This window comes from Babylonia areolata, chromosome 17 (genome assembly GCF_041734735.1).
Source record: "Babylonia areolata isolate BAREFJ2019XMU chromosome 17, ASM4173473v1, whole genome shotgun sequence".
Classification (NCBI taxonomy): domain Eukaryota; kingdom Metazoa; phylum Mollusca; class Gastropoda; order Neogastropoda; family Buccinidae; genus Babylonia; species Babylonia areolata.
This window is the reverse complement of record NC_134892.1, coordinates 8,820,123-8,837,044: the sequence shown is the minus strand read 5'-3', so window position 1 is coordinate 8,837,044 and position 16,922 is coordinate 8,820,123. Positions and strand designations below refer to the sequence as shown.

The following is a 16,922-nucleotide window of genomic DNA, read 5'->3' as shown; positions in this document are numbered from 1 at the left end:
ATGGAAAGGATTCATTTCATATTGCTTTGGGAACCAATATGGAAAGGACTTAGTTCATATTGCTTTGGGAACCAATATGGAAAGGACTTAGTTCATATTGCTTTGGGAACCGATATGGAAAGGACTTAGTTCATATTGCTTTGGGAACCGATATGGAAAGGACTTAGTTCATATTGCTTTAGGAACCGATATGGAAAGGACGATATTTAGATTCCCAGCTTCCCCTACTTGAATGAATTGTCATATCACAGATGAGAACCATGAATTTCATCAGGAAAAAATCCTTTCGGGATTTATTTTGTTTTATTTTTTATCAATATTTTTGTATTTTTGTTTAACTTTTAAACTCAGTTGGAACATTTGGCTGACCACTTTGCTTTATCACTGACAGAAATAATGTATATATATTTAAACTAGGTCATTAAAAAAAGAGAAGGTATATATATAAAAAAAAAGGCAAATCATTTTTTCAAGTTCTTAACCCATTCAGTCCTGGAGAGATTACAACCACGGCAAGCTTTCCTCCAACACTAATGCTGGAAAAAAACAAACAAAAAAACATCCAGAAATACTTCAGAAGTTAGCTCCCTTTTTTGTGGTCTATACAAATGTTTGAACATGAAAACTGCTTATAATTAATAAGACAAAATTTTGACACCAGAGCAATGCTCGGGCGCAGGCTCAATGGGTTAAACTTTAAAAATCTGCATGAACCCTTTTTAGTAAGCATGTCCAACCAAAGAAGAACTCAGAAGGCAAGGTTTAAAAGAAAAAAAAAAGACAACTTTATTTGGCCCATGGTACATGATACAAATACAGGAATAATTCTGGTCATGCCATATAACCATACTCCACCATTCACTCGCTCTCTCTCTTACTCAACCACCACACAGATGACCATCTTCTGGGCTGAAACAAGATGCAGGTTTAAATCCACGCTTTTTGTTGCTGTGTGTTCCTTCTTATTTATTCAATTTTCATTTATTTTTTATGATACTGAAAATAAAGTACAAGAAAAGAAAAGAAAAGAAAAAAAAACAAAAACAACAACCCCAAACTGCTAGAAATCTGCAGCAATGATTGTCAGTATCACGGAAAATTATTACCACTGTTCGTTGTTGTTTTCAAGTGCTCTGGAAAAGCTGACTCTTCTATTTCATTTTTCTTACTGTCCTTTAATGCAATTCACAGCCTATCCAACCAACAACTGAATCCATTATCAATTTACATGAACAATAATTTTTTCTGTATACAGTACTCTGAGTTTTTCATTCTGTAAAATACATTCTTTTAAATAGGATATGGCATAATCCATTAAGTATAGCTTACTTTAGAGGTTTGGCATTTGATGTATGGCATAACATTTAGAAAGGAATCCCTTATTCTTTGAGATTTGGTGTATTCTTCAGAGTACAGCTTATTCTGGAAGGTACATTCGTTTCTATAAGGTACAGCGTACTATGTGTAAAGTATCACTCATAGTTAAAGGTTTGATATACTATGTAAGGTATAGCGTTTTGTGTGGGGTACTTTTTTCCCAGAAAATACGACACTATTCTCTAGGGTATCACTTATTCTTTTTCCTCCCCCACCCCTAGTTAGCAGCAGACAGTCTCTAGTGTGATACCGAGAGACCTGTTGCTGGTCAGGGTAGGCAGAGACGTAAACTTTGCTCACAAAAAAGTAATCAACAGTGACCACCTGATTCCGGGCATTTGTGGTGTCAAAAAATCACCAACAATACCACCACCCAAATAAGAGTATGGTTGGCTAAAATAACAAGGTGAAAAATGACCAAACACTTAAAAGCCCTCGCATAGTGAATGTGGGATTCACAGCCTATGAACAGGTGTTAAAAAAAAAAAAGAAAAAAAAAAAGGGCAAAACTATGTTCACACTGAGCCCAGCCAGATGTTATCAGCCTGACACAGTAACTGTTCACGTCAGACACAGCCAACTTGTTGCTGCCAGCTAGAAACAATACTGTGCTCTCATATTGGAATAAATGAATATTATTACGGTGGATTTTAGAACATGAAACAGAAACAATGAAACAGAATTCTCGTTAATACTGTCTTCACCCCATCAATCGGTATAGCAAGCACACACTGAGAATACCATCATTTTATGACCCAGATGATGAGGAATCCACAGAAATGCATGGAATACTCAAGAAAAGAGACCTGATACTTTTCAAAATCTGCTATAGCAATGTACAGAATATTTAACAAGGCAGTAAATATATATATATATTTAAAATTTTTATTTTTTTATCTTCTTTGTTATGAATAACTGACCATTTCAGCACAGCAATGATTTTTTTTTTCAGTGTCTACCCAGAATCCAAGGGATTCACAATGCTGGCGTCATTAAAGAGTTCCCTCCCTTGGACCAGCCATCCCTCTGTTTTGTGAACTTGATACAAAGCAAAAAGCTGGCTGGAGCTGACTGGTGGCCAGTGTGAATGCTTTATCCTCAGCAAAGTAAGTGCAAAATGACTTACGCATGATTCCCAGTCTGTAACTGTTATTACCTTGCTGGGCTTTGTTTCAACGTGGCCTAGCGATGACCAATAACAATGAACTCACAGGCGCCAGAGCACTACCACAGATAGCAATTGCACAGTTCACTCAGCACCTGTGACCACTTTAGCACAGGTGTTCCAACAGACTCTCCTCTCGAGGCACTAAGCTCCAACCCTCTGCCTGGCAAGCGAAGAAAAAACATGACGTGTGGGTTCAGCTGATAATGGGGTCTGCCATACACTTTATCCACATAATTATTTCCATCTTCTATCATTGTTTTCGGCTTTAGAAACGAAACGAAAACAATATTTTCATTTCTTTCTGGGAGAACACAGGCCAAGCTTGCACTGCATGCTTTCCTTTCTTGCCAGTTGCCTTGTGTTTTTTTCTGCAACATGCAAACCTTCTGTGTACTGCTTTCTCAGCTGGGCCAGAAAGCTTGCCAGGCTTAACTGATCGAAGGGTCATTTATATGGCGCCACACGACTGGCAAGAATCACTGGCAAAAGTGGAGAGGTGTAGTCAGGGCGCTGTCAATATCTTTAACGCCACCAAGTTTCTGTGTAAAAAAAACCACTCTGCAGCGCCAAATATTCTAGACTTGATGCTCTCAGTCACGCGATTTGGTTCATGTCAAAGCAACACCGGGGACATGTTCACTTCAAACTTGTTCAAGAGAGGGAACATTAGTCGATTTACTATTTCACTGGAAAGTAGGCCACATGTGCGATGGTTTGTTACAATGTGAAAATGGTCCTTTTAACATGACCTCTTGATGAGTCATCTATGGCCGTGAAATGTCTCGTCAACTAAAGTCGTCTATAGCAGTAAAATGTCTATTTGACTATATCAACTGAAGTTGTCTATTGTAAGTGAAATGTCCTTCAGCTGGCAAAAGTGGTGAACTGTTTAGTCGACCAAAGTCAGTTGTGGTGGCAAAAGATTTAACCATTCTACCCCCAACAGTGCTTGAGCACTGAATCACACCAAACCGATTTTTCAACCTTTCCAACTATGGTAAACAATTAGGAAAAGGATGGTTTTTAAAAAAAAACAACAACAACTTCCAGGCAACATAACCGATGAAAACTGGTTGCAGTTAAATGATTTTGGAGCCCCTTTTTTTTCTTTTTTTTTAAAGTTCTGTTTATGATAGTAGCTAAGAGCTAAGTAGTTAAGTAGTGCTGAGATGCACACCGTGCCTTTGATGCTGACAATATTTAGAACAGTCAATGTAACCACTGACAGGTAAAACAGTGAGTGATTGTTCAACACGAACTGTCATCCCTTCAGTTTTCATATCATCCAAAAAAACTACATCTAACATCCCTCCAGGCACGGAAGATTGCACATCCTCTCAGCACTAAAAGGGTTAAGTGTTTGGGACACACACAGACACAGCAATGGACATCCCGCTTTGCTAGAATTTTCTGGACCACACAGCTTGTCCCATTTCATTTCGAGTTCAAACATATAAATATGTACATGTAAGCTCTTTAATCTCTCTCTCTCTCTCTCTCCAGGAGAAGAGCTGAAAAAGCATCCTTTTGTCCAGGATAATATAAAGACATGTTTTCCTTTCTTGTTCAAAATGTCATTCATTCTCTCAAAGTCCCTGTCATTCAGGCATGGAAGAGAAAGATTAGTTCATTCATTTTTCTACCAGGCATGTGTCTTCTGCTGGATCTGGCTCGTTCTTCTGGCACTGTATTTTATGCTTCGACACCTCCTTGAAACTGAAACTGTTATTTTAATCCATTCATTCTTTGTCTGTCTGTCCGTCTGTCTGATTTTCCAGTTGCACATTTTTCAGTGTTGAGCATTCTCTCTCTCTCTCTCTCCCTTTAAAAAAAAAATCAGTACCTGCCAAACATTCAGACAGTGGTTCGTTCAGTGTCCAACATTCACTCATTCATGCAATCTCATTGCTCAGTCCCTCACTCACCAAGCTCCTGAACGTTAGTCACTTCTTGAAGTTCCTAAAACTTCAGTCTTGTCAACTATTGAAATTCTTTAACATTCAGTATGTCACCAATTCAAACTCCTGAAAATTCAGTCTGTCACTTATTGAAACTCCTTGAAATTCAGTCTGTCACTAACTGGAACTCCTTGAAATTCAGTCTGTCACTAACTAGAACTCCTAAGAATTAAGTCCATCACTTACTGAAACTCCATAACATTCAGTCTGTCACTGAAAATGAATAAAATTCACTTACTGAAATGCTTTAAAAATCACTCTGTCACTGACAAACTCCTTGAAATTCAGTCTATCACTAAAAGGAACTCCTTAAAATTCAGGCTTTCAATAAATTTAAACTCCTTAATATTCAGTAAGTCATTTATTGAAATTCTTTAAAATTGAGTCCATCAATTAAAGGAACTCCTTAAAATTCAGTCGGTCACTTCTTAAAACTCCTTAAAATTCAGTCTGTCACTCAATCAATACTCAGAGTATCACCTGTAAAGTACACTAATCGGTATATCTACCCCAGCATTCAGAATTAAGAATACTATACTCTCATTCAATCACAAACTGAAAGAAGAATAGACTCTCATTCAATCACAAACTAACAGCTATACAACAAATATTTTGCTCTGCTCAATATCATTTGCACAACAATCATAATTCAGAATGCTCTCGTATTTGCTACACAACAAATTTTGCTCTATACAGTATCTCTCACACAACATTCAGAACTAATAATGCTTTCTCATTCAACGGTTACAAAACAATAAGCACTGTTGCTTTATTCGACATTATTTGCACAACATTCAGGATTAAGAACACTCTCATTCAATGACCTATCAATTGCTATACGACACAAATTTTTGCTCTATTCATTACCGCTTGCATAACATTCAGACTTTAGAACATATCACTCACACCACCATTCAGAATTAAGAACGTTCCACTGTACAACCAAAAACGTTTCGCTCAAATCCAACTTCACTCACACACAGTTCAGTCTCAAAGAGTGCTTTCTCATTCAACCACTATACAACGAGGAACGTTTTGCTCAATACATCATTCGCTCACACGATTCAAAATCAAAAGCGCTCTCTCATCCAACCACTACCGTAGAATAAAAAAAACAACAATAAAAAACAAAAAAAACCGTTTTGCTTCATACAACATCACACACACACACACACACTATTCAGACGTAAGAATGCTCCCTCAATCACAAGCTGGTTGCTACAGAACAGTAAGCAAGACAGCCCAAGATGGTCAATCACAGCTCTTCGCTAGTTGTCACAGTCCCAGCTTCTCCGGTGCATGCTAGCGACAGAAAAAAACCCACAAAACATTTCCCCTCATTGCAACCTCCCCGCACATGCTTCTTCACCTTCAGTGTCTACATGCCACACAGTTTGTGCTTCGTCAGAACGACTGCATAGTACACCTTGATTGGACACCCCCTCCGCCCCCCCCCCCCCCCGCCTTTAGGCCACTCCTCCTGCCTAACTGGCCACTTCCCTGCTGTAAAGGCCATTTTCCTTGCCTTACAGACCACACCACCTGCCTTGCGGGCCACACACTTGCCTTACACATCACTTCTCCTGCCTTATTGATCACCCTTTGGCCTTATAAAGGCCACGCCCCCTGCCTCACAGGCCACTCCCCCTTGCCACATAGGCCACTCCCCCTGCCTCATTGGCCACTCCCCATGCCTTCCGCTTCAGAAGACTGCATAGTACATCTGTACATGTCTACATCTCATTCAGCACAACATCAGAGTGAGTGCATAGTAGTGGGCTACGCACACCACCACCCCACCTCTACCCCCATACTGTCTACAAGTCTGCATAGTGTACATTCCCATCCCCCTCCTCTCTCTCTCTTGTGCTCCAGCCTTGACCAATTGGAAAGCAGCTTGCTGAGTAAACTGCCCTCCCCCTACACCCCCCACCCCCACTCTCCCCCACCAGAGGAGATACATCATGTCTATGTACAAGTCAACTCAAAAACAGGTGGAGAGAAACAAGCCAAGCCATTGGACGCCTTAAGACGTGGTGCCGATGAGTACTGTTAAGGCGCTGTGTGTTGTGGGTGGGGGTTAACACGGACGACACACATGACAACAGATCAAAAAGCAGTAGATGTCCACTAGCAATGCTCACGCTCATATATCACCCCTCCACCCCCTCCTCCCCACCACCTACCGCCCGCAGTTACGATGCAAGCTGTATGATACACTTGCAGCTGGCTACAGGTCCCCCCCACCCTTCCCCTCTGCTGATGTGTTGGGGCAGGAAGGAAGCTCAGGTCTTGGGGTCATCTGCAGACCTGGCCCCTGAAGATATGTTCTCCCAGTTTCCCTGCTGGTCCAAACATGAACCCACCCCCACACATGAATAAAAAAAAAAAAAAAAAAAAATAAAAAAAAGGAAAAAAAAAAGGGGTGACTGTTCCACACTTGAACCCACCTACACAAACATTAAGGGTGCGGTCCATTCTTTAACCCACCCACACAAACATCAGGTGTGTGGTCTGAACTTGAACCCACCCACACAAGCATTGGGTGTGTGGTCCAATTATGAACCCATCTACACAAACATTGGGTCCATGGTCCAATTATGAACTCACCCACACAAACATCAGGTGTGTGGTCCAATCATGAACCCACCCACACAAACATTGCGTGCGTGGATGCAAACAGAAACAAACCAAAAAATGCCCATCACACACACCGCCAGACTAGATAGTAATGGGGTTAGTCAGTTCCGAATCTTGGCAAGTCCGATTGTTGTTCTCCCCGTTTTCAGACTCTTCTCCTTCTCCTCCTTCTTCTCCTCCTTCTTTGTCCTCTGCTGGTCCTGCCTCCGTTTTGGGGCCGCTGTCGTCGCATACTGTCTGGTCGGTGGACGGTTGCAGACCTTGCTCACCAGGTGGCGCTGCGTTGTCAGCCACCTCTTCGGCCACCGTCATGGTGGCATCGTCTCTGTCTTGCGTTATGGTGGTGGTAGTGGTGGCGGCGTCCTCGTTGTTGTTGTCTCCCCTGTCTTCGTCCTCGATGGTGTCAACGCTGTCCCTGTCTGGGTCCGGGGCCTCAAGGGATGTGGGGGAGGGGGTGGGGGTGGTGTTGTGCGCGTCCTCTGCCCCACCCTCGTCCAGGTCCGTCGTCATGGGTTCCGCGTCGCCCCTGGCGACGACCTCTGTCAGCCCTGCCCCGCCCCCGTGCTCGTCGGCCCCCACCACACCGCCTTCTCCAGTCAGCGTCAGGCCTGGAAGGTTGTCGTCAGGCAGGGGAAGGCCTTCAGGACTCATGGGGACACCGTCGTCATCGTCGTCGCTCTCCTCTTCCTCTACCTGGTGAGGAGGAGCGGGAGGGGTTGAGGGGTCGATTCCCATGGCTGTCTGGGGCTGGAGATGGGCGATGGCGGTCTCCTCCTCCGCCACCATCACCATCTCTTGGGCCAGCTCTTGCGTCTGGGGCACGTTCAACACTGAGGCTGTGTCTGCAACATGTCGCACTTTTCTGTTACGTCCGTGGGCAGACATTCACACTGAACAAATCTGCAACATGCCGCATTTTTCTGTTATGCCCAGACACACACCCACACTGAACAGGCCACATGCGAACTTCCCTGTTACGCTCACAGACAACCATACTGGACAAGTCTGCAACATGCTGTACTTTTTCTGTTACGCCTACAGACAGACATTGACACTGAACAAGTCTGCAACATGCCGCACTTTTTCTGTTACGCCTAGACACACACCTACACTGTTTCAGTTTCAGTTTCAGTAGCTCAAGGAGGCGTCACTGTGTTTGGACAAATCCATATACGCTACACCACATCTGCCAAACAGATTCCTGACCAGCAGCGTAACCCAACTCGCTTAGTCAGGCCTTGAGAAAAAAAAAAAGAGAAGAAAATAAAATAAAAAGGTGAATAAATAATAGATAAATACATTTAAAAAAAAAGAAAAAAAAAGAACTACTACTAATAATAATATGTATAAGGCGCAAAAACTTGATGAAGTCAACTATAAGAGTACATAGATAAATAAATAAATAATAATTTTATTAAAAAAACAAAAAAAAACCCCAAAAAACACCACTGAACAAGTGACATGTGCACCTCCCTGTTACGCTCACAGCCTTTCACACTGAACAAGTCTGCAGCAACGACCCACTGATGACGACACCCACGAAGTACATGAAACAATCCCCTTCTTACCTGTCTCAGCCTGCTAAAATACACACAAACACTCACATGCAAACTCTCACGCTTCACACACACACACACACACTACACACACACACATCCTCACACTACACACACATCCTCACACACACATACATACACATTCACCCTTACACACACAAAAAAAACCAACAACAAAAAAACCACACACTCGTACTACACACTCACTCACCCTATATATACACACACACACACATCCACACCACACACACATAGTCACACTACACACACACACAACACATATCCTCACACACACATATACACACTGCACACACCCTCACACAAATATACACAGACACACACTCACCTTCACAAACACACACACTCTCACAAAACACACACATTCTCACAAAAAACACCCCTATCCCCACATACACAGACCCCCCCCCACGCCCCCAACACCTGTCCCCCTGCCCCCTCCACACCCACACACACCTTCACAATATACACAGACACACACACCAAATCCCTCACAAACACACACACATACACACTCTCTCAAAACACACATCCTCACATTAAACACCCCCCTTCCCCCACCCACACACACCATCCCAACACACAACTGCCCCCTTTGCCCCCTCCACACACACAATGTACAGACACACACACCAAACACCCGCACGCACACACACACAAACCTCTCGCAAAACACACGCACACACAATCCTCACATTAAACACCGCCCTCCCCACATACACAGACAACCCCTACACCTGCCCCCCACACCCCACCCCCACCTCCCCTTCCCCCAACACCCTCACATAAAACATCCCCTTACCCCCTCCACAACACCCACAATACAAAACAAAACCACCACACTCACCCCTCTCGGCCTGCTCGCCATCATCGGTGCCCTCGCCCTCGCCGACCTCAGAGATGGAGGAGGTGATGGAGACGAAACTGAGGGGGCGGGAGTGTGGGGTGGAAGGGGGGTGGTGGGCCAGGATCTGCTGCTGCACCTCCTTCAGCAGGTCCATCTGCTTCTGGGCCGCCTCCAGCTGGGAGCGCAGCGTGTGGCGCTCCTCCTCCTTGGCCTCCAGCACTCCCTGTGTGTGGGTGTGCGTGGACAGGTGGCAGAATGGTTAGGGTTTCAGTTTCAGTTTCAGTTTCAGTAGCTCAAGGAGGTGTCACTGCGTTCGGACAAGTCCATATACGCTACACCACATCTGCCAAGCAGATGCCTGACCAGCAGCGTAATCCAACGCGCTTAGTCAGGCCTTGAGAGAAAAAAAAAAAGAAAAAAAAAAGTGAATAAATAATAGATAAGCTTACATAAATAAATAAATAATAATTATAATATAAAAAAGGTAGTAGTAATAATAATAATAAAATAATAATAACAATAAATAAATAAATAAGACAACAATGATGATAAATAAGCAAATAAATGTAAAACATGAAGACACACATTCACACATACACCCACACATGCATAACAGATATGCACCAAACATGCAGTTTCACAGATATGAAAGCACAGTCAAATACATATAAACGTACATGAGCTCCAACACACACACACACACACATTTCCCTGCACCTCCTCTACCCCCCTCCTCCACACACTCATTTCTAGTCTACGTATCGCAGCTTCCACAGCACACACACACACACAAACACACACATACGCACACACACACACACACAAAGATGAACTGGATTGATTGATTGATGTGAATACTTATATAGCGCCTCCTATCCTCGGTCAGAGACCAAGCTCTAAGCGCTTTACATACACGGGGACATTTGCACCACAGGCTGCCTACCTGGGTAGAGCCGACTGACGGCTGCCACTGGGCGCTCATCATTCGTTTTCTGTGTCGTTCAATCAAATTTCAGACGCACACGCATACACACTCAGACAGACATGTAACATTTTACGTGTATGACCGTTTTTATTTATTTACCCCGCCATGTAGGCAGCCATACTCCGTTTTCGGGGGTGTGCATGCTGGGTATATTCTTGTTTCCATAACCCACCGAACGCTGACATGGATTACAGGATCTTTCACGTGCATATTTGATCTTCTGCTTGCATATACAGACGAAGGGGGTTCAGGCACTGGCAGGTCTGCACATATGTTGACCTAGGAGATCGGAAAAATCTCCACCCTTTACCCACAAGGTGCACCGAGATTCGAACCCAGGACCCTCAGACTGAAAGTACAGCGCTTTAACCATTCGGCTATTGCACCCGTCAGGATGCTGATAACAGTGGTCAGTGAGGGTCTGGGTTCGAACCCCGGCCTCGCCCTTTCTCCCTTGTTTGACTGGAAAATCTAGCTGAGCGTCTAGTCATTCCGATGAGACAATAAATCTGGAGGTCCTGTGTTGTGCAGCACGCACTTGGTGCACTGAAAAAGAACCCATGGCAACAAAAGGGTTGTCCTCTGGCAAAATTCTGACGAAGAAATCCACTCTGATAGGTACACAAATATACATGCATGCACTCAAGACCTAACTAAGCACGTGTGCTGGTCAGGCATCAGCCCAGCAGATGTGGTGTAGCATATATGGATTTGTCCGTATGCAGTGACACCTCCTTGAGAAACTGAAACTGAAACTGATGATGATATGGATGCTTACATAGTATCTAACCTCGGTCAGAGGCCAAGTTCTAAGCGCTTCACAAACACGGAGTCATGTGTACATACTGGCTGCCTACGTGAATAGAGCCGACTGACAGCTGCCATTTGAGCGCTCATCATTCGCTTCCTGTGTCATTCAGTAAGGTTTCAGTCATCCACATACATACACATTAACACACTCGGGACGACAAGTTTTCTCCCTTGCTTTTCCCCACAGACGGCCCATTTGTAAGGGTTTGGAAAAAAATTACAAAAAATACAAAATACTGTGTAAGAAAATGAAACTTTCAGAACTGGTTTATTACGGGTTGAGCTAGTACATATAAAAAAAAAATCAAATTTCTCATCTTATTTTTACAGTTTTGCCATATGTAGAAAATACTGCCAATTTTTCACCCCGAATCACCATACCCATGCTCGCTTTCTGCATTAAATTCGCTTTCTTCTTCGTCATCATCCACCTCTTCAATGTCCGACCCTTCAGTTTGTAGCATTTCAAGTACTTTGGCAACCCTAAAACATTGCCGTCGCTGCCTTGTTCGCTTCACAACATTCTGAGAAGAGCCCGCTTTGCTAACAGGCTGGTATGCGAGCAGACGACCGGTCAGTGACTTTGTCAGCGTGTGTGCGAGACAGGCCACACATGCCGGGCTGACCAATCATACTGTTCGATTGTGGAGTGACCCAGAATAGCGCACTCTGCTTGGCTAATCACAAAATCACGTGTACAGCGCGTGATGGAATTTTACTTTCGAAGAATGCTATTCCATTCCTTCGTCTGAATCCGAATACGTTTTGTGTAGAAATGTGTGAGCATTCCTCCGTCCGGAACACACATACAGGCACTCCCTCTCTCTCTCTCTCATACACACACACACCCTCCCCCCACCCTCCACTCACACACACGTACCAGCAGAGTGTTGAGGATCTTGTTCATCTCCAAAGCCATGTCCTGAAGCTGTCTAAGCTTACACACACACACACACGCAACACACACTCTTTCTCAACACACACACACATACAGGCACTCACCTCTCTCTCTCTCTCTCTCATACACATACACACACCCTCCCCCCACATACCCTCCACTCACACATACGTACCAGCAGAGTGTTGAGGATCTTGTTCATCTCCAAAGCCATGTCCTGAAGCTGTCTAAGCTCACACACACACACACACACATACGCAACACACACTCTTTCTCAACACACACACATACAGACACTCCCCCCCTCTCTCTCTCTCTCATACACATACACACACCCTCCTCGCACCCTCCACTCACACACACACGTACCAGCAGAGTGTTGAGGATCTTGTTCATCTCCAGAGCCATGTCCTGAAGCTGTCTGAGGGGCATGGGGACACTGACTGTCGCTGCCGCCGCTCCCTGCGCCAGCTGGGCCTGGGTCTGCCTCAGCCGTGCTGTGTTCATTGTGATGATAATGATAATAATAATAATAACCATGATAATAATAACAATAATAATGATGTGACTGGCCTCTATATGTTCCTGGCCTGTGCACAGGAATTCTTGTCCATCCATTAATTCAGTAAATCATACATTTCATTAGTTCTTTTGTACCGTCCCCTATTAGAACCACTCGGTTCAGTACACGGCTACAATGATAATGACAATAATGATAATAATAACAACAATATAAATAATAATAACAATAACAAGAGAGGCAAGGCCTTCAAGACTCACTTGTGATACACTTTAAAAAAAAAAAATCCAAGCTTTTTATGTATTGAGTATAATTTCAAAATGTAATGTTTAAGATGAGAAAGATCAGTTTAAAGCAAATTAACTCCCCTAGCATTAATTGCAGAGTAATTTCCCTTTTTTACTATCTGCACCAAAATGTTTGCAAAATAAATAAAACTTCCATGCTTAGCAAAAGAAGTTCCTGTTTGAACAAAAAATGATAATAATGACTGCTCTTGTTGTTGGGTCAGAATATGAGATCAAAGTGCCAAGTTTAGAGAATACAAAAAAAATATAAATGTAACAGTAAATGCAGTTTGCATATAATTAGGCTTCATTTTTTAAATTTTTTTGTGCCCATCCCAGAGGAGCAATATTGTTTTAAACAAGATGACTGGAAAGAACTGAATTTTTCCTATTTTTATGCCTAATTTGGTGTCAATTGACAAAGTATTTGTAGAGAAAATGTCAAAGTTTACCACGGACACACAGACACACACAGACAGACAACCGAACACCGGGTTAAAACATAGACTCACTTTGTTTACACAAGTGAGTCAATAATAACCATGATAATAATAACAATAATAATGATGTGACTGGCCTCTATATGTTCCTGGCCTGTGCGTGGGAATTCTTGTCCATCTTTTAATTCAGTAAATCATCATTTAGTTAGTTCTTTTGTACCGTCCCCTATTAGAACCACTCGGTTCAGTACACGGCTACAATGATAATGACAATAATGATAATAATAACAACAATATAAATAATAATAACAATAAAAATAACAATACTGATAATAATGATAATAACAATAATAACAAATTTCAAAATAACATAATATTATAATGGTAATAATAATAACAACAAAATCAATGACAATAATGATAATAATAATTATAACAATAATAATAATATGAAAATAATAATAATAACAAAATAATGACAATGACAATAACAATAATGCCAATGATAATAGAATGATGATGATGATGATGATAATATCATAATGGTAATAATAATAATAATAAAAATAATAACAATGGTTACATTGACAATAATAACAAAAATAATGATAATAATAGTAACAATATTAATAGAAAAAAAAAAGAGACGATAATAATATGAACAACAATAATGATACTACTACTACTGCTACTACTACTACTAACAATAATGGGATTCTTAATATAGCGCCCAATCAAATATCTTTTCTCTGATCGCTTTACAATGACCATTGTCTAAGTTAAAATGAGAGTATATCTCATCATCACACACCTCGCCATACCCTTTACATATGTTCCCATACTTACAGAGAGTATACTGCATCATCACATCACACACATCACAATGCTTATCTGGGAGGGGGTGGTGTGTCTGCGCGCGCGCATGTGTGTGTACGCGCGCGCAATTGTGCGTACGTGCCTGTGTGTGTGTGCATGCATGTGTGTCCATGTGTATGTGCTCGCACATGCATTCATATAGTTCTGTGAGCTCTACACGAGGAAGGGTGCTTTATCATCATTATCATCACCATAATTACTATTGTTACAGCATCATTATCTTCAGCAGACAACCAACGGTCTTAATTCCTCAGCAGACAACCAAAACTATCATTATAGCATCATTATCCTCAGCAGACAACCAAAACTATCATTATAGCATCATTATCCTCAGCAGACAACCAACCATCGTAATTCCAAAGCAGACAACCAATGGTCATTATTTCTTGCAGAAAATCAGACTCTGTATAGTGGCACTGTTAAAATCAACTTTGCAGGTAACAGGACAACAGAAAATTGCTTGCAAGTCAAATGACAGTTCCAAACATGTTGACACCAACTGTTAGAAAAAAAAAGCACACAGTTATCCATCAACGATTACAGAAACTTGCGAAAAGGGGGCAAAACTTCACTTGGAGAAACACGGCACTGTTAGATACAACAATGAAAAAAAAAAAAAAAACTGTTACAGTTTCACTGTAGGATACTGACACTGCTTTCATGCAAACATTTGTCAAGACATATACATGTTAACTTAGGTAGAAAATGCGAAAAACTTAGCCGTATGAAGTGCACAGGAACAGGTGTCGAGATGGCTGCCGGAAAAAGAGGGCGCTAGCCAGGGGGACAAAGGGGACGTTACCTACTTCCAGGAGGTTATCGGCCGTAGTACTTTCATTTTCTCCGCATAGGCGGATAGTAGTTTGCACAGGACAGGAATGTCAGACCCCTGCCAGAGTCTGAACTAGTTGGGTCACGGTTAAGTATGTGTAATTAAACTTAGGTTTCATTTCACTTACCTGCATAACTGATGTCAAAATATTTGTTTCCCTTTCTCTTTGAAATGACCAAACAACAGCACACTACATCATCCATGTAAACGTCCTCACTTGCTCTTCCTGTCAATCAATGTCTATCACTCTCTGTTGCAGTCTCTCCGCGTCAGAAATGTCTCTTTCAGAGATACTATAAAGAATTCCTGTATTCATCTTGTATCTTGTCTCGATCCCTCTCCATCAATGTCACTCAAGCCAGTCCCACTAGACCTCTGCTTCTCAGCCCCACCACCCCCCATATAATTATACAACCCACACACAAACACACACAAAACAAGACCTGAACAACATGATCGTAAAGGTGCTAGCCAACATGTCAATAAAATTCATCTTTTGTGAAGGACTATGACTCAAACTAGGAGGCAACACTGCACTGGCTCTTAGTGCTGCAGCCTTGGAGGGGGGCTAGCTGGCCTTTGGGAATTATACACGAATGCTGACTGTCCTTAAGCCCTCTCAGCTGAGAGAGTGGGGATGTAACTTGGGCAAGACACTCTCCAGTATAATCCATTCCCAGACAGTCAGTCAGGACAGCAGTTGTCTCATCTGCTGTTCTGATGGTCACAGTCAAAAACTTCTGATGTTATAGTTGGACACTTCTGACGGTCATGCTCGGAGACTTCTGATGGTCATAGTCAGACACTTCTAGAAACTTCTGATGGTCATAGTCATAGTCGGACACTTCTAGAAACTTCTGATGGTCATAGTCGGACCCTTCTAGAAACTTCTGATGGTCATAGTCGGACCCTTCTAGAAACTTCTGATGGTCATAGTCAAAGTCGGACACTTCTAGAAACTTCTGATGGTCATAGTCATAGTCGGACACTTCTAGAAACTTCTGATGGTCATAGTCAAAGTCGGACACTTCTAGAAACTTCTGATGGTCATGGTCATAGTCAGACACTTCTAGAAACTTCTGATGGTCATGGTCATAGTTGGACATTTCTAGAAACTTCTGATGGTCATGGTCATTAGTCGGACTCTTCTAGAAACTTCTGATGGTCATGGTCATTAGTCGGACTCTTCTAGAAACTTCTGATGGTCATTAGTCGGACCCTTCTAGAAACTTCTGATGGTCATGGTCATAGTCAGACACTTCTAGAAACTTCTGATGGTCATGGTCATAGTCAGACACTTCTAGAAACTTCTGATGGTCATGGTCATAGTCAGACACTTCTAGAAACTTCTGATGGTCATGGTCATAGTCGGACACTTCTAGAAACTTCTGATGGTCATGGTCATAGTCAGACACTTCTAGAAACTTCTGATGGTCATGGTCATAGTCGGACACTTCTAGAAACTTCTGATGGTCATGGTCATAGTCGGACCCTTCTAGAAACTTCTGATGGTCATGGTCATAGTTGGACATTTCTAGAAACTTCTGATGGTCATGGTCATTAGTCGGACTCTTCTAGAAACTTCTGATGGTCATGGTCATTAGTCGGACTCTTCTAGAAACTTCTGATGGTCATTAGTCGGACTCTTCTGATGGTCATAATCAGACACTTCTGATGGTCATAGACACTTCTGATGGTCATAGTTGGACA

At 42.4% G+C, this 16,922-nt stretch overlaps 1 protein-coding gene across 1 annotated transcript in view; it reads right to left on the bottom strand.

Moving 5' to 3' along the window:
- Window positions 1–1,305: 1,305 nt before the first annotated feature.
- The window catches only part of LOC143291395 (rho guanine nucleotide exchange factor 11-like), a 105,134-nt gene continuing 89,517 nt past the window's right edge, over window positions 1,306–16,922 (bottom strand). The window contains exons 36-38 of the mRNA XM_076601235.1: window positions 12,627–12,754; window positions 9,565–9,787; window positions 1,306–7,985 (exon numbers count right to left, since the gene is read on the bottom strand). Coding sequence (XP_076457350.1) covers window positions 7,225–7,985; window positions 9,565–9,787; window positions 12,627–12,754 — 1,112 coding nt within the window. The 3' untranslated portion in view covers window positions 1,306–7,224. The remainder of the gene's footprint in view (window positions 7,986–9,564; window positions 9,788–12,626; window positions 12,755–16,922) is intronic.